Source organism: Myodes glareolus, chromosome 8 (assembly GCF_982192425.1).
Source record: "Myodes glareolus chromosome 8, mMyoGla1.1, whole genome shotgun sequence".
In the NCBI taxonomy this organism is placed as follows: Eukaryota; Metazoa; Chordata; class Mammalia; order Rodentia; family Cricetidae; genus Myodes; species Myodes glareolus.
This window is the reverse complement of record NC_142033.1, coordinates 99,959,356-99,982,103: the sequence shown is the minus strand read 5'-3', so window position 1 is coordinate 99,982,103 and position 22,748 is coordinate 99,959,356. Positions and strand designations below refer to the sequence as shown.

The following is a 22,748-nucleotide window of genomic DNA, read 5'->3' as shown; positions in this document are numbered from 1 at the left end:
CTTAGTCTGTTTCATTACCAAGAGTCTTGTAACCTAACATATCAAGTAAATGGATGTGCAGAGTGAACATTATCTCTTTGCATCTGTGACATAAAATGAAGTTTCAAGGGCTGGCAGGACGGGTCACAGGTTAAGAGTGCTAGCTGCTCTTCCAAAAGACCCAGGCTCAATTTGTGGCACCAACACAGAGGCGCATACCTATTTCAAATTCCAGTTTCAGGGGATCCAACACCCTCTTCTGTCTTCCATGGGAATAAGGCAAGCATGTGGTGTATATACGTGCATTAAAAACATCCACACTTAGTAAAATAATATTTTTAAGAATGAACTTTTAAAATTGGCACGGAAAGAGAACATTCATTGAGTGTCCTCTATGCCACATGCCCATGCATTTCAGAGATACTCTAGCTTTGTATCACTTTCTCTGGTCTAAACATGCATATACATACACGAGATCTACCTACCTACCTACCTACCTACCTACCTACCTACCTACCTATCGATCAATCGATCGATCTATCATCTATCTATCATCTATCTATCTATCTATCTATCTATCTATCTATCTATCTATCTATCTATCTATCTATCTATCTATCTATCTATCTATCTATCTATCTGGGTTTCCTAAGCACATTTTTTACCACTGATCTGCCCTAGCCCCTGCTATAATTAACATGCTATCATAAGACAGGAAAACAGAGTCTTAAAAAGAAGATTCAGCAAAATTTCAAAGATCACAAAGTTGTTTAACTGGCAGAGCCACGGTTAAAATTTAGATCCATCTGATCCCAAAGACTCTAAGTGTGTGTTAAAGTTGTAGGATACATGATCACACTGTGAATCCCAAGTTTGCATTTGAGTGAACTTAATAAAATCAACTTTGGGTCAGGAGACAGAGTCAGCAATTAGTTGACAGAAAATAGACAGAGAGACAGAAGGGAAGCAGAAAAAGGAGAGATGCACAGGAAGTAGGAGGGAGGAACTTTAAATGCGGCAGTCCTTTTTGGAGCAACAGAAAAGAGACTTTCTCTTTCTGAGATGCTGGTGAAGAAGGAAGGTCATCTAGTATCTGTTCAACTTCTCTGAGCTAGCAGGTTTTCAACCCAGCCTCCAACTCCTGTGTGGTAAATAGAACAATAAAGATTTAGTTAAATAGTACATCTGGAGGCTGGAGAGATGGCTCAGAGGTTAAGAGCACTGACTGCTCTTCCAGAAGTTCTGAGTTCAGTTCCCAGTACTCACACACATCTATAATGACATCTGATGCCCTCTTCTGGCATGTAAACAAAGAGATAGATAGAACACTATATACATAATAAAAAAATAAATCTTTAAATAACTCTATTTGGTGGCAGTGGTGAGAGACAGATCTAGCAGGACATGGCTGCCTGAGAAGTGGGCCAGTGACTGGCACAGTTACTGGCTGAGGCAGTAGTAGATTCAGGTGTAGCCTCTACGCCAGTGGGAAAACAACATTTTGGAACTCCAATGTGTGGCACGACCACATAAATTGAGAATTCACATTAGTCGGCCACTACTCGTAGGAACTCTGGAAAGTGGACTTATACTTGGAAATTGCAGGAGGTGCTTGAGCCCACCACCAAACTGAGAGGTCAGCAGATTTGGTGAGACATCTGGGATGTCATGAGGGAGAGAGTTGAGTTTTATATATATATATATATATCATTCCCATGTTAAGGATGGGAAATATCACAATGCAGAGTGCTAGAACCCTGTATAGTGCTACCATGGATGGCTTGAAAATGATAATAGTAACTGAGGGGATAAAAGACTTAGCTGGGATTGACATAATGCCAATTATAATTATCATCAGTCTGGTAATTCATATCTCATCCTTAATAGCCACAGTGGTTTCTTTTGCCAAATATAAAATGTGTGGTCTGATAATTGTGCCAAATATAAAAAGTTGACAGATAAGATATAAGTTTTAGAAAGACTTGTATATAAAGATTAAAAAAATTGACTGATAAGCTGTCAGCCTTAGGCCAGGTGGTGGTGGCACATACCTTTAGTTCCAGCACTTAGGAGGCATAAGAAAGTGGATTTCAGTGAGTTCAAGGCCTGACTGGTCTACAAAGTGAGTTCCAGGACTGTTAGAACTGTTACTCAGAGAGTCTCAAAACAAAGCAACAACAACAAAAACAATAAAGAAACAAGCCTTATACAGATCTACTAATGAAAACAAGAAAAATACTCAAGACACAGACAGGAATTTAGACAAGAACCCACCGTGCCACTGCATCATGAAACTGAAGTGGGGTGTCCCATGATTATTAGAAAACCTGTCTTAGTTTATCCAGTTACTAAACAACAACCAGGAGACAACAGACACCCTAAGGTTATCAGAAAGTTAATGGAATCCTATAGACATATTCTATTTGAGGAGATTTGAAGCAGTTGTTTCATATGGTAAGCATTCAACCTATGTAAAGCAGACATTAAATTCATGAGCAACTCAGAACAGAAATATCCCACAAGACTGGGAAGAATTGGTCACAGAAATATTGAAAGCTGGTCCTCAGTTACAATGGATAACATGGTGGCAAGAGGAAGCCAGAGTCATAGAACAATGAAATAGGGCTAGAGGCATTAATAATTCCCAAGACCAGCTTCTAGGTGAGCACCAATATGCCAAGTTGCAACAGTTGGATTTGATGCAGACAACTAGCTGCGATTTGTTGCAGACAGTTTGAATTGGATGATCACACCTTGGCCCTTAGCAGCTTTGAGTGCTCGGGACAAGGTTGAAGAATCAGAAAAAAAAAAAAGACTTTTCTATCACTTTGGGATTTCATTGCTGTAAAGAGACACCATGACCATGGCAACTCTTATAAAGAAAACATTTAATTAAGGCGATGGCTTACACTTTCTGAAGTTCAACCTATTATCACCATGGCAGAGAACACAGCAGCGTAGAGGAAGATGCAGTGCTGGAGCTAAGAGTACTAGATATTGCAGGTAAAAGGAAATCAACTGAGATACTGGGTGGTACCCAGAGCATTGAAATCGTCAAAGCACAGCAAACCTCCACAGTGACTCAGTTTCTCCAATAGGTCATACCCACTCCAACAAAGTCACACCTCTTAATACTGACAATCCCTATGAGATTATGGGAGCCAATTACAATCAATCTACATACTTGGCAACTAGCCAAGGAAAGTATAAGGACATGTACCCTGTCCCAACAGTTAGTTTTGTTTCTGTCCTTCCAGGACAAAAGCATCTAACTAAGGAATCTATAGATTTCTGGACAAATGAAATATCTGAAGAGGAGGAATCATGAAGAGAAAATATCCCAAGAAAAAGAGGAAATTGGTCTAATGGTATAGACCACCTCCATCAGGGTAGAATTTCATCAATCTTCCCAAACATAGTCTCTTCTTAATCCCAATTCAATTAAAAATCAAAGCTGATTTTGCAGTTGGAGCATGGCTTTGTCCTTCTCTAAACCCAAGCATGCTTGTTAAAGGAAAATTGAAAATCTCTGTTTCATGTTTGAAGAGCTGCCTAGTATGGGACAGAAGAAAATCAAAATTAAGGGACTATTTTATTGTCATTAACCCTTTGGTTTTATTTTGACTCTTTGAAACTTTTCCTAAGATATAAATACTATCTCAAAATCTATAAGATTTTTATGTATACATAAACTTTGTCAGGATATTAGTAGTCATGTAGACTACTAATTAATTCTCAAAATAAACTTTATCCAACTTCTTGTATGTGTTTTAGGGTTTGAGTCTGAAGTAGGTAATTAGGAACTAAGCTTGTGTGCCCCAGATGTCCTTGATAGATTCTGGTTGTCTAACATTTCAGAGATCTCTTGTATATAGCATTTAAAATGTTTTAAGTTTTCTGCAGTAAACCATGACCATTCGTAACAAGAACCTTTGAGGTCTCCAAAAAGATGAAGGGTCCTGCAATGACAAATCTACCTGGACTGTGGTAATGTCATCAAGCTAACAAACACTACCCAGAGATCAGTTTTGGCGTACGAACTGTTAGGACAACGTCGGAGCAGGTAGTTAAGATGGTCCAGCCTCACAGACTCCTCTAGGCAGGACTTCTGTTAAGCCCCACACTTTCCCACAGAGACTAGACAACAAAGGATACAGCTAGCTCTCCCAGGACTTGGTCATTATCACAATTTTCTCTGGGGCCTCTAAAGATGCTGCTGCCCTCAGACAAAAGGAAGTAATTTGAAGAAAATGACAACCACATTACCAAGAAGTGGTGTGGATAGTTTTTGGTCATTCGGTGGGTTTTGGATGTTTGCTGTCATTTATGGGAGCTGGTTGTAAGTTTTTATTGGTCATGGATGGGGAAGAAATAAAACAAAGGTTAGATTAAGGGATTTATTTTTTATCATTTGTCTATCCTTTCTCTCCTACCTAATGTTGAAAAAGGGGGATGGGGAATGAAAAGGGGGGGATATAAGAATTATAGAATAAAATGGTAGAGTATTGAATCTACTTTTAAACTGAAAACCAACTACTAGTCTCAAATATTTTACATTGGTATGGATTTTTGTATATTAATACAAATTTGAGGCTTTGTTTTAACATATTGGATATGTGTTTCTAATCATGAACCTATGCAGCTCATTTAAAAATGTAAATTCTAGTTCTTAAAAGCTACTACTACAAACTCTTTAGGATAATTAAGAAATACTGGTTAGTAGATAGTCATCTGTAACAATCAAATTTGTAGTCATCTTAGTTATGTTTTCAAGTAGTGTATGTATGTACAGTTATGGAAAATATAGTCGAAGTGCATGAAATATATGTGACTTTGTGGTACTATTAGAATTGGCATTCTTAAGTATAAAATGTAACATCTTGATAAGAGTCATAAGGGTTTTGAATTAAAGTTTAAAAGCTTTTGCTCATCTACAAACATTTATCACTTTGCACATAAATCATGATCAATAACAATGGTGTTAAATTCACTAGTTCCCTAACACTGCTGAAAATTTAATGAAAAGAAAATACCTAAAGTTAGTATCTGACTGGCGTTAATTACCTCACTAATATATTTTACACTCAAAAATACTGCAAGGAGTAAGTTCAAACAAAATATTATGGCATCTCAAATACATGATTTTATTTTCCATATTTAAGTGTAACTTTTCTACTCAGACAGCATGTTGTATATTATGCATATAACTGAATAACATGGAATATCAGACAAGTAAATAAAAAAGTATATATGTGTGTGGGTGTGTGGATGTGGAAGTTATCTGTGATAGTCTGAATGTTACTGGCCCCAATAAACTCATGGGGTGGCACTATTAGGTGTTGGAGGACGTGTATCATTGTGAGGGCAGGCTCTGAGGTCTCCTATGCTCAAGGTAAGCCTAATTCAGTTTACTTCTTGTTGCCTGTGGATCAAGATGTAGGGCTCTCAGCTCTTTCTCCAGCTTCATGTTTGCCTGTACACCTTCATATCTTGTCATGATGATAATGGACCAAACCTCTGAACTGAAAGCCTGTCCAATCAAATGTTCTGTTTTATAAGACTTGCTGTGGTTATGGTGTTTCTTCACAGCAGTAGAAACCCTAACTAAGACACCATCATTTGGATCTAGCTAACTACAGCTATGTTGCTGCAATGTGGCGTCAGGTAGGAAAGTCATTTAAGACTCTCCTAACAAACGTAGATTAGTCCTCTTTATTTTAAACACAAGATGTTGAGCTTCCACATGCAAATGTGCGTAAGCATGATCAGATGTGCTCTTAAGACAGGGACATAGTGGCATAATCTGCTAAGACTGCTGTCCCTTCAAGAAACCTTAAAACAGTCAGTGAAATTGCCTGTTACCTGACAGTCACAATATGAGTTGTTATGCTTTGCAATAGTTTCTCCACCATGAAGACTGAAACCTCTGGACCTGTGAGCCAAAATAAATAATTCCCAGCTTTAATCTGTTACCTAGATATTTTTGTGAAAGATACAGTAAGGTAACTGATATAGGCAAGAAACAAACTTTGAAGAATGACTGGTATAAAAGTGGCAATGAGTGAAATAAATGGAGCTGTCATCCAGTAGTAAAGTGCGAAGTCACTGCTGACTGTGTGATGATTCATTCCCATTGATAAGTGTAGCACTTCACCTCCCTACAGTACACCGAAAGGCTTTTACTAAGCTTCAAGGTAGAAAGCATCACTACATTTTGTAACCTTCAAAGTACCTCAAAGATCTTAGGCACCAGTGAGTATAGAGACCGTAAATGTTTTGATTATACAACGAATCAGTAAAAATTATGTCAATGTAGTATCTCAGAGAGTTCACATTATTTTATCTATACTGTAATAGTATATTGTTGAACTAAAATAATTTGTACAATTAGATAAATATATAAGACTGAAAGTAAGCTAAAAAGGACATACTTTAAATAAATTAATTTAAATTTTTTTTCATTGTAAGGCCAGGCATGGTGGTACATGCTTTTAATTCCAACACTTGGGAGGCAGAGTTAGAAGGCTCTCTGTGAGTTCAACACCAGTCTAGTCTATAGAACAAGTTCCAGGGCTGCCAGGCTAGATAACAGAGAAAGCTTGTCTCAAATTTCTTCATTGTATATGCTATTGTACACAGTGTGATGTTACACAAGAAATTTTCCATATAGTATATAATGCATTTAAGGATATTGCCTTACAAGCGCTCTGCTCTGGCCTTTACTACTCTAGTTAGTCCTCAGGGTTCGCCTATGTAGCTTTGCTTCTACATTCATGTATAGACAAACATTTTATACATCTGTAGAAAATCTAGGACCCACAAATGGAGAAAAAACATACAATATTAAACTTTATGGGGGCACACTTAAATTTGTTTAATAGTATTACCTCCAGGTGAATCAAGTTTTTCAGCAAATGACATCTTTATTCTTGTTATGGCTGAATAAAATTCCACTGTGTGCATGTACCACATTTTCTTATATCTAGTCCTTTGTTGTTGAACATAAGGGCTGTTCCTATAACCTAATTATTGCAAATAATGCTGCAACTGACATACAAGTTTCTCTATGGTAAGATGACTTGAAGCCCTGCAGGTCATACAAACAGCATACTTGGGACATGTATGTAGTGAATATAGTCCCAGTTTTTTGAAGACCCTCCATATTGGTACACATATTGGCAAGAACAACTGACATTCTCACCAGCAGTACATAAGATCTACATTTGTCCACATTTCCCATCATTTGCTGTTATGATGACATCATTCTAACAGGTATGATGGTGTTGGAAATCTCTGCTCCAGTCTCACTCCCCATTCCAAACCCCACCCTCCTTCTGCTTTTTTTTTTCTTTCTTTCTTTTCTTTTCTTTTCTTTTTATTTTTTTTTTCGAGACAGGGTTTCTCTGTAGCTTCGGAGCCTGTCCTGGAGCTAGCTCTTGTAGACCAGGCCGGCCTCGAACTCACAAAGATCCGCCTACCTCTGCCTTCCGAATGCTGGGATTAAAGGTGTGTGCACCACCACCACCCGGCTCCCCCACCCTTCTTAGAAAGCCCATCACTGGCAGCTGCTCCCCGGTCCCCCTAGGAGCTTCTCAAAGACCATGCCTATAGGGTATTTAAGGTTTTCATTTGGGAGCAGCAGTATGATTTCTTCTTACCCCTGAGATCACCCAGGGGTGCTTTGCTCATTAAACCTGGATTTTAATTTGGCCTGATCTGATTTATTGCATCGGCAGAGAAACCCTCTACCGGGATTCAAAAATATCTATCATCTGGTGCTGAGCGTGGATACCATAACCACGTGGATGTGGGAAGCCACTCTCCCTCTTACAATGCTCTCTCCCAAACTGATGAGCTTTTGGCCCAATAAACTGCCCATCCCAAGTCACTGTCTTTAGGGTTCCAAGACCCCTCCCAATCTTCACGGTACCCTGCCAAGATGTGCCTGTACAGGCGGCAACCCTAACCCACTTCTGAAACTAGGCTTGTCTTTGTTCTGTGGGACCTTTGGCTAGGAGATGTTCTATGCAAATACACCCCATGTCCCCTCGCCACTTGACCTCGGGTTATCTAGGGGGATGCCCTGCCATGATCTTTGGTCTCTGGCACAGTCTTTGAAGTGGGCAGCACCAAATCTAAATCTATTTCCCCAACTGCTGCAAAATTTATCCAAAGTTACTCAGTATTTGGGGATCTGTATTTCCTCCCTACCCATACACCACTCTCTGCTTCTGCCTGCTCTCTCACAGGGTGTCTTGTTCTTCCATTTGTTACAATGTGTAATAAGTCAGCTGCATTCTCCACATGGTTTTTGTCTTCCCCTGCTCCTACTACCACCACTTACACCTCCACATGACAGACTGTGGCTGTTCCTCTGTCCCATCCGGCTTTCCACTCCGTACAGAGGAGGCATACATTCGTTTGCCTTGGGGAAGGGAACAGCATGACACATTGGTCTTCTGTCACCTCCCATCGTTGCTGTGGCTTAGCAAGCTGGAGCCGGTGCCGTGTGGGGAATGCAATGGGTGTTGTCATCCTTCCCTCCAACTGGGAGCATCCTCCCTACCTACTTCTTTCTGGGTACCAAAAAAGTTCTTTAATTCCTATGGTTTCTTATACTGTAAGTTTTGATCTTAGGATTTTTAAGCTGACCACCTGACATGGCTTCCCATGGAAAGTTATGTCTGTCTTTCTGTTAAAACATTCCTGTCTACTTTGTATGGAGGGATGGCATTCTGTGCCTATACATTTTCTTGTGTATAAATACATGTGGCCACTGAATGCTTGTTTCTGACTGGTTTTAAATGCCTGGGTTTACATGTTCCATGTGTCTTGATAATAGCTCAGCTGTTGCTATTACAACCACCTGCCTGGGTTCAAAAATTGCCTCTGGGTTTTTCTGGCCCTGAATCTGATGCAATGACAGAGTTATTCTGTAAGTGAAGTTAAAACTTGTAATTCCAAATTGAAATTGTTCTGGGAAATAACACATGGTCTGCCACCACTTTAATTAAGTACAACACATGGGCAGTCACCATTTTGACTAATGTTGAAATAGAGGTCATATGACTATCTCGCCCTCTTAAGTAAAATTAACCATATGGAGTGGTCCACCAAGGAGACATTAGATCTCTAATATGATTAAAAAAAACAACAAGGTTTATGAAAGACAGATTTCTAAACAATGCTGGTTTACTGAGGAATCAAAGTTGCACCTCCATGCATTCAAACACTAAATTGCTTACAACGTTAAAACTTGCTTTTGCCTTCCACAGATTATGAATAAGCTCTATGTCCCAGGACCACAGCTGAATACCAGAAACTGAGATATTCCTATTTTATGAAGTAGCAAGATGATGACCTAAACAGTCTGACAAAAGGTTTTTTCCTCTTCATCTAAGGTCTATTCAGGCTAACAAAGACCAATTTAAAAATAACATCTAACTTTCTTCCTTTTACTAACATTGGTAAACTGTAGCTAATCTGGTAAATCACTAAGACATACAAGTTAACCATCAATTACCTCATAACGGATCAACTTCTTTGGTATATTCAGATATAGCAGGTGAATTTTATCCCTTCTGATAGTGTTTGATGACTAGGGTACTGACAGATTTACCAGTTTAACAACTCTCCCCCTGATTCCCCAAGGCTACAACCATTTTGGGAGCTCATAAACCATTAGTTAAATTTCCTGTAAAAAATACAGACAAGTGGGTAGAGAGAAGGGAGAAGGGGAGGACTCGGGATAGCTTGGGGGAATGGGATGGGTGGGATGGAGGAAGAATAGATATGGGAGCAGGGAAGTAACTATCTCAACTAAGGGAGCCATTTTAGGGTTTGCAAGAGACTTGATTCTAGAGGGGCTCCCAGGTCCAAAAAGAGGTCCCCAGCAGCAGAGGAGAGGGTGCCTGAACTGGTCTTGTCCCATAGCCATACTGATGAATATTTTGCATATCATTATAGAACCTTCATCTGGCGAAGGATGAAGATAGAGACAGAGACTCACATTGGAGCACTGGACTTAGCTCCCTAGGTCCAAATTAGGAGCAGAAGGAGAGAGAACGTGAGCAAGGAAGTCAGGATCACGAGGGGTGCGTTCACCCACTGAGACGGTGGGACTGATCTAATGGGAGCTCACCTAGGCCAGCTGGACTGGGAGTGATGGAGCATGTGATCAAAATGGACACTCTGAACGTGGCTGGCAATGAAGGCTGACTGAGAAGCCAAGGACAATGGCACTGGGTTTTTATTATAATGCATGGACTGACTTTGTGGGAGCCTGGTTTGTTTGGATGCTCACCTTTATAGACCTGTATGGATGGGGGAGGACCTGGGACTTCCCACGGGGCAGGGAACCCTGACTGCTCTTAAGACTAGAGAGGGAGGGGGAGGTGGGGAGGGGGAGGTGGGGAGGGGAAGGGAGGCGGGAAAGAGGTGGAAATTTTTAATAAAAAAATAAATTTAGGGACTGGGGAGATGGCTCAGTGGTTAAGAGCACTGGCTGCTCTTGCAGAGGTCCTGAGTTCAATTCCCAGCAACCACATGTTGGCTCACAACCATCTACAATGAGGTCTGGCGCCCTCCTCTGGCATGTGGGCATACATAGAGGCAGAATGTTGTATACATAATAAATAAATAAATCTTTAAAAAAAAATAAATTTAAAAAAATAAAAATAAATTCTTTAAAAATACAGACAAGTTTGCCTCATTCACAGGCTTCATAATACAGAAAAAAAATAGGTCTAGGTGTAACTTTCGAGGTTGAGTTCTAGCATTTCAGTTTTGACTGCTTTTTCAGCATTACTGTATCATCTCAAGTCACATATGGCAAAACTCTGCCAAGATGCTAACTCATCCCCCTCTGAAGAGATTAGCATAGGAGAAGGTATGGAAGCCTGCAGGCAGGTTCGACTCTGTTCCTCCTCTCATGCTCCCCAGCCTCTCTTCCTCCTCCTCCACTCGCTCAACCTCTTCAGTAAATTTCCTCTGGTTATCTTCAAAGTAGAGACTTAAAGGTATGCTTCACTGGGCTGAAAGCAGACACTAGGAAAAATGTTCATGCCTCTTAACCCAAAGCAACAGACTTTTTCTATAACACCAAGATGTAAATCTGTTCCAGTTGTCTTACGGACATCTGCAGGTTCCTGGCCAAAGAATTCTGCTATCAAGTAATCTAGCCTGGTGGATCAATCTCTAGACAGGTACACTCCTCCTGCCAGACTTATGCCAAGGCTAACCCACAGAGGGGCCTACAGACAACGTCAGTCCCTGCACCTGTTCTAAAGACACCAATTAGATGCCTACTAGTAGAATGACTTCCCCCACATGTCCACTCATAAGCTCCATTATCTCTTACTCTTAGTGATACCTTTATGGGAGGGATGGAGGCAACCCCCACCTCCAGGGAAACAGCTCTGTGATGACTCAGGTACTCCTGAAGCACATTATCCCCCTATCTGATGTGCCATCCCCCCAAACTCCTGGGACATCAGTGCTAGTACCACCTCTCCAGGTTGAAACAGGAACCTGTCCAGGATAAATGGCCTGGCCAACTGGAACCCCCAACCCTCCAATTTTTCAAAATGTTCCAATGAGCGGTATATCTGCTCTTTTGCATCTGGTTCGTTAACCCTTGCCTCCTCTGTACAACCAGAGCACATCTGTTCATTCTCTCTGACAGGCATCACTCTCCCTATGGCTAGTCCTGTCCATAGGACTGATGTTAATAACCTATTTTTTCTCCTAGCAACCTCCCGTTTTCCTTCCTCAAGAAATAGACCCCCGAGATCTCCAGGATGGCAGTTGACCGAATGCTTCTTCACCCACCTCCAACCAAGCATGAGCCCACTGACTCTGGACTCCACTTCCCACACTGCTATGCCAGCAGGAATTAGATAGACTTGAAACAGTTCCCATATAAACCCAAAGGTTGAGATGTTGGAAATATCCACTCTGGTCTCACTAAGCCTGCCATAGGCAGCTCCTCTCCTGGAGCTACTCAAAGACCTTGCTTACAGGGTATTTAAGGCCCCCTCCTTGGAAGCAGCAGTGTGATTTCTCTCCTACTTTCCCCCAAGAAACACGCAAAAGTTGCTTTGCTCATTAAACCTAGACTTTTAATTTGACCTGATCTGACATCTTCCATTGGCAGAGAAACTCATTACCAGGAATTTAAAAATACTTACCAATGGGTTTTCAATGCAGTTTTAGTTCACACTTCTCTAATGGCTAGAGAGGTGAACATTTTCACAGGTTTACTGGCCATTTCAACCTTTGTGAACTGTTCATTGGCCCATTTGCTAACTGGGTTAATCTCTTGCTTATTTTTTGTTGCTGGTTTTATTGGGGGGGTGTTTTAGTATATTCTAGAAATAATTCTGTGTTTGATGTAAAGATAGCAATTTCTTTCCCACTCTGAAGTGAAGAAACCTTCACTCTGCATTGTTTTTACACAAGCATTTAATTTCATGAAGGTGACTTGTGAACTGTTAGCATTATTTTCTGATAAACTGGAGTGCTATCCAGAAAGTTCCTCCCTCTTGTTTGTATCCTGAAGTATTTCCTCTACGTTTTCTTCCAACAGTTTCACAGAGTTTTGCATCTTCAAATTAAGTCTTGTCCTATTTACAGTTGATTTTTGTCAGGGTAAGAAATAGGAATCTCAAATCATTCTGTTACAGCTGGGTACCTACTTTCACCAGCCCCATTTGTTAAAAACATTTTTTCCAATATGTTGCTGGCATCTTTGTTAAAAACAAGATGGTTGCAGCTGTGCAGGTTGCTTTAGCCTGTTCCTGGGGTGGCTGAATAAGAACACCCTTCACAGGATCATATATTTGAATGCTTCATCATTAGGCAGTGGAACTACTTGAAGGATTAGGAGGGTAGCTTTGTTTTGGGCCCACTGCACCCTCCATAGAGAAGGAATTTACCCACTATGAGATTATGTTTCAAAATCTGTCCCACTGCTTCCAAAGCTCAAAGACTAGCAGAATAGCAAAATTCTTTTAATTTAACCATTCCTTTCTCAAGTCACTAAAGCCCCCTCACCCCAATCCTCCATAAAAGCTATTCACTGGACTATCTATCTGAGAGACCCAGCTGACCTTCAAGTCCACCACCAATTTCCCCTTATTTGAGCCTGGTGATACTGTCTGGGTCAAGCAGGTAGCCAAGGGACACTGAAAGCAACTTGGAAAGGACCTATACAGTGATACTCTCCACTCCTAGATGTGTGAAGGTAGCACTGCATCATGAATACACACATCCAGGTCAAGAAAGTGGAAGCCACAGCTATTGTCACCAAATGGACTGTATCCTGGACTATGGGTCCATTAAAATTAAGGTTTCATCGGCACCCTGGTCCCTTACAGATCATCATGAAGTTCATCACCCTCTAGTTCCTAAGTCTTGCGTTTTTCGCTATAGGTATGATTGCAGGGTCACAGTCTAACTCCCATCACCCTCAGACCTGAATCTTAGAATTGAGGAAGGCAGGTTTCTGTTGCTGTGAAGAGACACCATTACCACAGCAACTTTCAAAAAAAAACCACCATTTAATTGGGGACTTGCTTACTGTTTCAGAGCTGCAGTCCATTTTCATCATGGCAGGGAGCATAGTGACATGCAGATAGGCACGGTGCTAGAGAGTAGTTGAGAGTTCTACATCCAGATCCACAGGTAGTAGGAAGAGAGAGACACTGGGTCTGTCTTGGGCTTCTGAAAAAAACCCAAAGCCCAACCCCAGTGGCACACTTCCAACAAGGCCACAGCTAATCCAACAAGGCCGCACCTCCTAACCCCTGTCAAATAGCACTGCTCCCTCACGACCTAGCATTCAAATCTATGAGTATATGAGGGCAATTCTTATTCAAATCACCACAGGAGGTGATAGTTAATAAAGCTATAAACCAGCAACCCATATTCTATCTTGACCTTTGCTCACTGATGTCCACTTTCTTATACTTGTCAGATGGTTAAGATGAACGAAACAAATGACAGTTCATGCTGCCAAGGATGTGGAATAAGGGGAACATTGATGGTGGGAGTGCAAACATGTATAGCCACTATGGAAATCAGCAGCAGCACCTTAAGATCTACCTATACCACTCTTGGGAATAGACTTAAAGGATGTTTCTTCCTACCACTGAAATACTTGCCCAACCATGATCAGTGCTGTTTGTCTTAGTTGGGGTTTTCTATTGCTCTGAAGAAACACCATGACCGTAGCAAGTCTTATAAAGAAAATATTTAACTAGGATAGATTGCTTCCAGTTTCAGAGGATCAGTCCATTATCATCATGATGGCAGGCATGGTGGTGTGTAGGCAGACATGGTACTGGAGCTGAGAGTGCTAATCTTGCAGGCAACAGGAAACTGACTGACTAACTGAGCAGTACTCTGAGCAAATGAAACCTCAAAGCCCACCCCCACAATGACACACTTTCTCCAACAAAGCCACACTTCCCAACAGTGCTACTCACTATGAGATTATGTGGGTCAATTAATTCAAACCATCACACTGCTTTTTATAACAGTCAGAAATTGTAAACAACTTACATGTCCATCAAAAGAATGAAGAAAACGTGGTTCATTTACACAGTAGAAAATTGCTCAGCCAATTAAAAAAAAAGTCATGAAATTTGCTGGCAAATGAACTATGAAAAAGATCATCCTAAGCATCCCAGACCCAACAAAGACAAATGCGGTATGTATTAACTTATATGTGGATGTTACCTATGAAGTCAGTGATAACCATGCTATAATCCATAGAAATACAGAAGGTAGGTGTAGAATAAGGAACTAAAGGGAACAGATACATTTTATAAAGAATGGGAAACAGGATAGATATGGATGGAATGGGCAGGGTGCTGAAATGGGGTGAGCAGATGATGCAGGGGAGGTGACAAGGGGTTGTGGGAGGGAATAGAGGGAGAGAAAGCTGAAATTAATGGGTTTTTGAGGAATAGTATGGAAATCTAATACAGAAGGAACTTTTAAAAATATATACATATGTGAAGTCAATCTAAATGAAATCTCCAAATAATGGGGATGGGGAAATAGAGTCACCATTGGTCATCTCTTGTCACACAAAGAAGTTTTCAATATTGGTTACAACTAATAGAACTGTTAGTCAAAAAGGCCCATGGGAATTCCCAAACAACCCAGACTACTGCAAAGACTATAACTTGTTCTCCACATACTGACACCAAAGGCTAATTGCTGAAAACAACACCTGTGTTGAACAAGGAAATGTTGAGCTGGTGTCTTCACTCCTATGTTCCAGGATGTTTTGTGCAAGAAGGTACTCTGCATGCTATCAAAAGAAAACATAAATATCAAGCCAGTCACAAACTCTTTAATAGTGCTCTCCCTGCATGATAGGCCAGGACAATGGTGGACAAAGCTTATGGGAGCTACCAAACAACTGATCTGATATGCACCTATATCACATAATATATCACAAAAATAAGATTCCTTGGGATCCATCACAGGAACAGACATGCAGTTTCTCAATTGAGTATCCAGGACAGCAGTGAGAATCGTGATTACTCATGAGCCTCATAATGGCTATTCAGAAATATTTATTCAGATTTCCAAGAATTATAAGAAATTTATAGCCCTTTCCTTTTGAAGAACATAGAGTTTTCCCCTGGTCTTGTAATCCGGGAGAACTAATACCCTGGATTGGACACATGTTTGGCTTATTCGGAAGAGAGTTGTATTGTCAACAAGAAGAAGGATATAGAGCATGGTGAAGAGCCCACAGTACCCAAAGCATCGAGAAAAGGGTGATTACCACTCAGGTAGTACCCAGCACATCCGGAAGAGAGTGACAGTTTCCCATCACTGCACTAAACATCCAGAAAAGGACAAGGGCTTCTCATGCCTTGCATCTAGAAGAGGATGGTAGATCACCATGAAGATCCCCATGCAGTGCCTAAGATATCCAGAAGAGGGCTACAGAATTCCAAGAAGTACACCCACCATCCAGAAGAGCTTGACAGCTTCCCATGCAGTATTGGGAGCACACAGAAGATGGCAAAGAAGTTACGATGATCTTGAGAACTCTTGAACTTTGTAGTTTCAGTTACATGCAACAAAGGAATTCTTATTCTTCTTAACTATACTAATAAAATGCAAACACTGTATTGAGTGTTTCTGGAAAGACAGTTGTTAAAAGACAATTTGTTCACATTCAAATATATTAAATAATGATTTAATCAAAAAAATAGAAAAATCTTTATCCAAACTAACCAAAAGGCGGAGAGAGAATATCCAAATTAACAAAATCAGAAATGAAAAGGGAGACATAAAAACAGTCATGGAGGAAATACAGAAGATCAGATCATATTTTGAAAACCTGTACTCCACAAAATTAGAAAATTTAAAGGAAATGGACAACTTTCTGGATAAATATCACTTACCAAAATTAAATCAAGGCAAGATAAGCAAATTAAACAGACCTATAACTGCTGAAGAAATAGAAACAGCCATCAAAAGTCTCCACACCAAAAAAAGCCCAGGACCAGATGGTTTCAGCTCAGAATTCTACAAGACTATCAAAGAACTAATACCAATACTCCTCAAATTATTCCACATAACAGAAACAGAAGGAACATTGGTGAAACCCTTTTTATGAAGCTACAATTACCCTGATACCCAAATCACAAAAAGACATTACTAAGAAAGACAATTACAGACCAATCTCATTCATGAACATTGATGTAAAAATATTAATTAAAATACTAGCAAATTGAATCCAAGAGCACATCAGAACCATCATCCACTATGATCAAGTCGGCTTCATTCCACAGATGCAGGGATGGTTCAACATATGAAAATCTGTCAACATAATACACCATATAAACAAGCTGAAAAATAGCAACCAGATGATCATTTCATTAGGTGCTGAAAAAGCTTTTGACAAAATACCACATCCCTTCATGATAAAGGTCTTGGAGAGAGCAGGGATACAAGGATATATATCTAAACATAATAATGGCAATATACAGCAAGCCAACAGCCAACATTAAACTAAATGGAGAGAAACTCCCAGCAATCCCACTGAAATTAGGAACAAGACAAGGTTGTCCACTCTCTCCATATCTATTCAATATAGTTTGTGATGTCCTAGCGAGAGCAATAAGGCACCAAAGGGAGAAGCAATAAGGCACCAAAGGGAAATCAAGGGGATACACATTGGAAAAGAAGAACTCAAACTCTCACTATTTGCTGATGATATGACAGTTTACATAAGGGACCCTAAAAATTCTATCAAAAAACCTCTACACTCATAAACACTTTTACTAATGTAGCAGGATATAAGATTAATTAAAAAAAATCAGTAGCCCTCCTGTACACAGATGATAAAAGGGCTGAAAAAGAAATTAGAGAAAAATCACCCTTCACAATAGCCACAAATAGTATAAAATATCTCGGAATAACTCTAACCAAACAAGTGGAAGACTTGTATGACAAGAACTTTAAATATTTGAGGAAAGAAATTGAAGAAAACACCAGAATGTGGAAAGATCTCCCATGCTATTGGGTAGGTAGAATTAACATGATAAAAATGGCAATTTTACCAAAAGGAATCTACAAATTCAATGCAATGCCCATCAAAATCCCAGCAAAATTCTTCAAAGACCTCGAAAAATGGTACTCAGCTTCATATGGAAAAGCAAAATACCCAGAATAGCCAAAGCAATCCTGTACAATGAAAGAACTTCTGGAGGCATCACAATCCCTAACTTCAAACTCTACTACAGAGCTACAGTACAAAAAAAAAAAAAAAAAGAAAGAAAGAAACCGGCCTGGTATTGGCATAAGAACAGACAGGAAGACCAATGGAACCAAATAGAAGACCCGGATATTAATCCACACATCTTCGAACACCTGATCTTTGATAAAGAAGCAAAAAATATTAAATGGAAAAAAGAAGAAAATATTTAACAAGTGGTGCTGGCATAACTGGATATCAGCATGTAAAAAAATGAAAATAAACTCATATCTATCACCATGCACAAAACTCAAATGCAAATGTATTAAAGACTTCAACATAAAGCCAGCCACACTGAACCTTATAGAAGAGAAGGTGGGAAGTACACTTGGACACATTGGCACAGGGAACCACTTCCTAAATAGAACCCCAGCGGCACAGACACTGAGAGAAACAATTAATAAATGGAACCTCCTGGAAACTGAATATCTTTAAAGCAAAGGACACAGTCAACAAGACAAAAAGATAGCCTACAGAATGGGAAAAGATCTTCACTAACCCCACATCAGACAGATGTCTGATCTCCAGAACATACAGAGAACTCAAGAAATTGGTCATCAAAAGAACACATAATCCAATAAAAAAAAAATGGAGTACAGACCTAAACAGAGAACTCGCAACAGAGAAATCTAAAATGGCTGAAAGACACTTAAGGAAATGTTCAACATCCTTAGTCATCAGAGAAACGCAAATCAAAACAACTCTGAGATACCATCTTACACCTGTAAGAATGGCCAAGATCAAAAATTTATGATGGATGACAATTTATGCTGGAGAGGTTGTGGGGTAACGGGAACACTTCTGCATTGCTGGTGGGAATGCAAGCTGGTACAACCCCTTTGGATGTCAGTGTGGCAATTTCTCAGAAAATCAGGAAACAACCTTCCTCAAGACTCAGTAATACCACTTTGGAGTATATATCGAAAGGATGCTCAATTGTGCCACAAGGACATGTGCTCAACTATGTTCATAGCAGCTTTGTTTGTTATCGCCAGAACCTAGAAACAACCTAAATGCCCTTCGACTAAAGAATGGATAAGAAAAATGTTGTACATTTACCCAATAGAGTACTATACAGCAGAAAAAAAGGATGACATCTTGAATGTTGCAGGCAAATGGATGGAGCTAGAAAACATCATTTTGAGTGAGGTAACCCAGACCCAGAAAGACAAATATTACATGTACTCATTCATAAGTGGACTTTAAACATAAAACAAAGAAAAGCAGCCCACAAATCACTATCCCAGAGAACCTAGACAACAATGAAGACCCTAAGAGAGACAGACATAGATCTAATCTACACAGGTAGTAGAAAAAAGACAAGATTTCCTGAGTAAATTGGGAGTATGGAGACCTTGGGAGAGGGTTGAAGGGGAGGGAAGAGGCAGGGAGGGGAGCAGAGAAAAATGAAGAACTCAATGAAAATCAATTTAAAATAATAATTATTTAATATATTTAATTTAATGATTTGTAATTTAATTATCACAATATCATGTATAATAGAGATAAGCAGCTAAGGGTTCAGACATGTAGAAAGTGATCACACCAAGGTAGAGAGTTTATTTCATAGGAGCTCTGAGCTTTTTCTGGCATCAACAGGCTTTTGTTTAATTCCATGAGCTGGGTTCCCTGCATGTTAGAAAAGGTGTGTTCTGGCAAGTGGATAAGCAAACATTAAATTCTTTCTTTTTTTTTGTGCCTGGCTGCATTTATGCCAGACAGGTTATGTCAGAGTTTTATTTGGTTTTTTTAAATAATTTTAACTAGTTATTTGGGAGTTTTGAGCTTTGTTAAGATGTGTTTTGACCATATTTACCGTGCCCAACTCTTCCAAAGCCCACTCTCTCTTCACCACCCAAGCCACTTAGCAACAGAATTTTAAAGTAACTATTATTTAAGAATATATAATGATGCCTGAAAGTGTCTTAATTTCTTCCTTATTTTTTTCATCTCCAAGGGTTTTTGAAGATATAGAGGAGCCTTATCAAATGTCAAAATCTACAAGGACAAAATTAAACTATGTTTCATTCAAAATATATATTTAGAATTGTTAAAGAAATACATGGTGGGAGTTGATGGGGTCTTAAGATAAAGGTCTCTGATGTGGTGATAAAAGTGCTTCTAAGAGAGTAGTGCTGGACTGACCTATGTACTTCATGGATCAGACCCTAAAGACATTCTCAAGGCCTTTAATAATCTCATACATATATAGTCTTTTTGCTTTAAGATACCTGGCCTTCAAAAATTTAATTTTCCCTATATACTTATTTAAAGATTACAGTTTATTTTTCAACAACTGAATTACACATATTCTTTATTATTACTATTACACATAGACTATTTACCTGAATGCGGAAGCACGTCCAACCCTCTTCCTCTCTGCCTTTCCCCCGGACCCCGGTTTTGCTGGTTCGGTTTGTTTGGATCTCATCTTTACCAATCGTTCACACAGAGAATCCTGATTTGTAAGTTTTATCTATTAATAAATACCTGTATATTTCTTAGTTCTGAGCTAGTGTGGGATTCCTTTTATTAAGAGCCAGAGTTCTCCGTGTTCAAAAGACACAGGTGAACTACCTCTCAAATTAAACAATACCCAGTAACCCTGGGAACAAAACCAGAAATTTACAGTCCATATTGCCTATACTCATTAGTCCAAGCTATCCTTGTCCAGGCTATCCTTAAACTTGTGGTTATCTTCCTGCCTTTGACTAACAAATGCTGAGACTACAGACATCCACCACCATGCTTGCCAAAAAAAGATTCTCATTAACATTTGTCTGGCACACTTCTGGTCCTCCAAATAGCAATCATTTTTAAGGCTAATTAGAAAATCATTTTATCAAATGCATTTATTAAAGTCATTTTATTAAATGCAATTGAAAGCCAGAAAAAAAAACATTTCCACATACATAAAGGGAAGTTGTTGTCAAGAAAATCGTGTAATACCAGTGGCTATTTTCAAAATCATTTCCACACCAAGATTTTTTTTTTAATGGGAAGCAGTTACTATCTCACCGAGTTAAATGTCTTCTTTCCCTTAAATCAACAGTACCTTTACAGTAGATAAGACAGTGGTGTGGTAGAATTGTCTGTATTCTGTCAATCATATTTTAATAAAACACTGATTGGCCAGGCAGGCAGTATAGGCGGGAAAGCCAGACAGGAAGTAGAGGTGGAGCAAAGAGACTGGGAGTATTCTGGGAAGCAGGAAACTCCCTAGCCACTCCTGCGCAGACCACCAAAGAGGCAGCATGTAACTTGCCCAGCTGAGAAAGGTACGGAGCCATGTGGCTAATGTAGATAAGGATAATGGGGTAACATAAGTTATAAGAGCTAATAAGTAGCCTGACCTAATGGGCCAATCAGCTTTATAACTTATAGAGATCTCTGTGTGATTGATTTTCTCTTTGGGGCATGCCGGCTGTGGGGTACCGGGCGGGACAGAAACCCCAACAAGCTGGCCCTCATGTTACAAGACAGGCTTAATAGCACAGAGCTATAGTCCCAGAACTTGTGAGGTTGAGGTGGTACTATAAATTCAAGACCAGCCGAGGCTATATATTAAGTATTCATCCCAAAACTTTTAAATTTAATTTGTTTTGGTTTTGTTTTTGAACACAGTCTCACTATGAACCCTGGCTGTCTGGGAACTCAAGTGGGATTCCCAAAACACTAACTGAGAGCTGGGATTTGAGACATAAGCTCAAGGACTCTATATGGTTTTTTTGTTTTTGTTTTTGTTTTGACACAGGTTTTCTCTGTGTAGCCCTGGCTGCCCTGGAACTCACTTTGTAGACTAGGCTGTCCTCAAACTCAGAGATCCACCTGTCTCTTCCTCCTGAGTGCTGGGATTAACAATGTATGACAGCACCACATAGAATATATGCAATTTCTGAAAGTAATTAACAAGTTTTTCAATGCATAAAATTAACAACAGCTGCCTTCATCACATTATAAAGTAACTAAAGGTCTCCTATACAGGTATTAACCTGTCTGTTGTGTTTAAAACTGTATCACAATGTGGAAACAGGCTGGCCTCACAATATAGCTCAAGCTAGCCTTGAACTAGTGGTCTTCCTGTCTCAGCTTTCTGAATGCAGAGATTAAAGGGATGAGCCACTATACCAGGCCATGGAATCTAATATATTACCACCCAGATAACAATAATACCTCAATGGTTGTGACAATCAAAACTTGTTTTCAAATAGGGGCCAAAATCCACACACACCATTGAAACACCACTACTGTGAATGAGATGAATAGCAAACAATTGCCAGGCTCTGAGTCATTCTCTGGGCAAATACTAATCTTCAAGCTCTTAGACCTACTGATCTAAGAAACAGGAAGAGCACAAGGGCTTGTAAGTAAAATGACACATTCATGGTGAGAATCTCTGATCTAAACACACCCACCGTGAGTTGAGGCCTTCAGAAGAAACTGAAACATAGTTTCAGATGCACAGTCATAGTTTCCCGTTTGGCATATGCATTTCTCTTTTGACTTTTCTCTGTTCCCAAATCCACTGTCTATCAAGAACAGATATTTGTTTTTGGATTATGCAAATACACAACTAGTAAAAGCATATGCAAATACCAACATTGTGAATTCCATGCAGGAGAATATTCCCACATTATCCTTAAAGAAATTCAAAACTGAAAGGCTTGGAGACTCCAAACAGAAAACTATTCATCACCAGAAACTTTTCTCACAGTCTCAGTACACCTAAATTCAGGAGCATATTTTCCTCTGGTGGCTTTAGATTAAAAAATTTACTGAAATGGAATTTTCCAAGAAACTAGAAGACATTTCTAGATATATAGAGAGATTCATTTGTCAAAGACCTATTCAAACTCCGTTTTTGTAGATTCATTTTATGCAAAAATAGACATGAAACAATTCTCATAACTTAAAACATATAACCTCACAACATATGGTGAAAATTGAATAACTCTGAATAAATATGTAGGAATACTTTGCATAT

General features: G+C 39.5%; 1 protein-coding gene across 4 annotated transcripts in view; it reads right to left on the bottom strand.

The window, feature by feature from the left end:
- Asb3 (ankyrin repeat and SOCS box containing 3) overlaps positions 1 to 22,748 on the bottom strand; it is a 128,428-nt gene that overhangs the window by 3,388 nt on the left and 102,292 nt on the right. Inside the window, exon 9 of one of the 4 annotated variants that reach the window (XM_085692333.2) lies at positions 15,218 to 15,298. The exons of the other annotated variants lie outside the window; for them this stretch is intronic. Within the exon in view, the coding sequence (XP_085548459.2) occupies positions 15,258 to 15,298 (41 nt within the window). The 3' untranslated portion in view covers positions 15,218 to 15,257. The remainder of the gene's footprint in view (positions 1 to 15,217; positions 15,299 to 22,748) is intronic. 4 annotated transcript variants of the gene reach the window in all.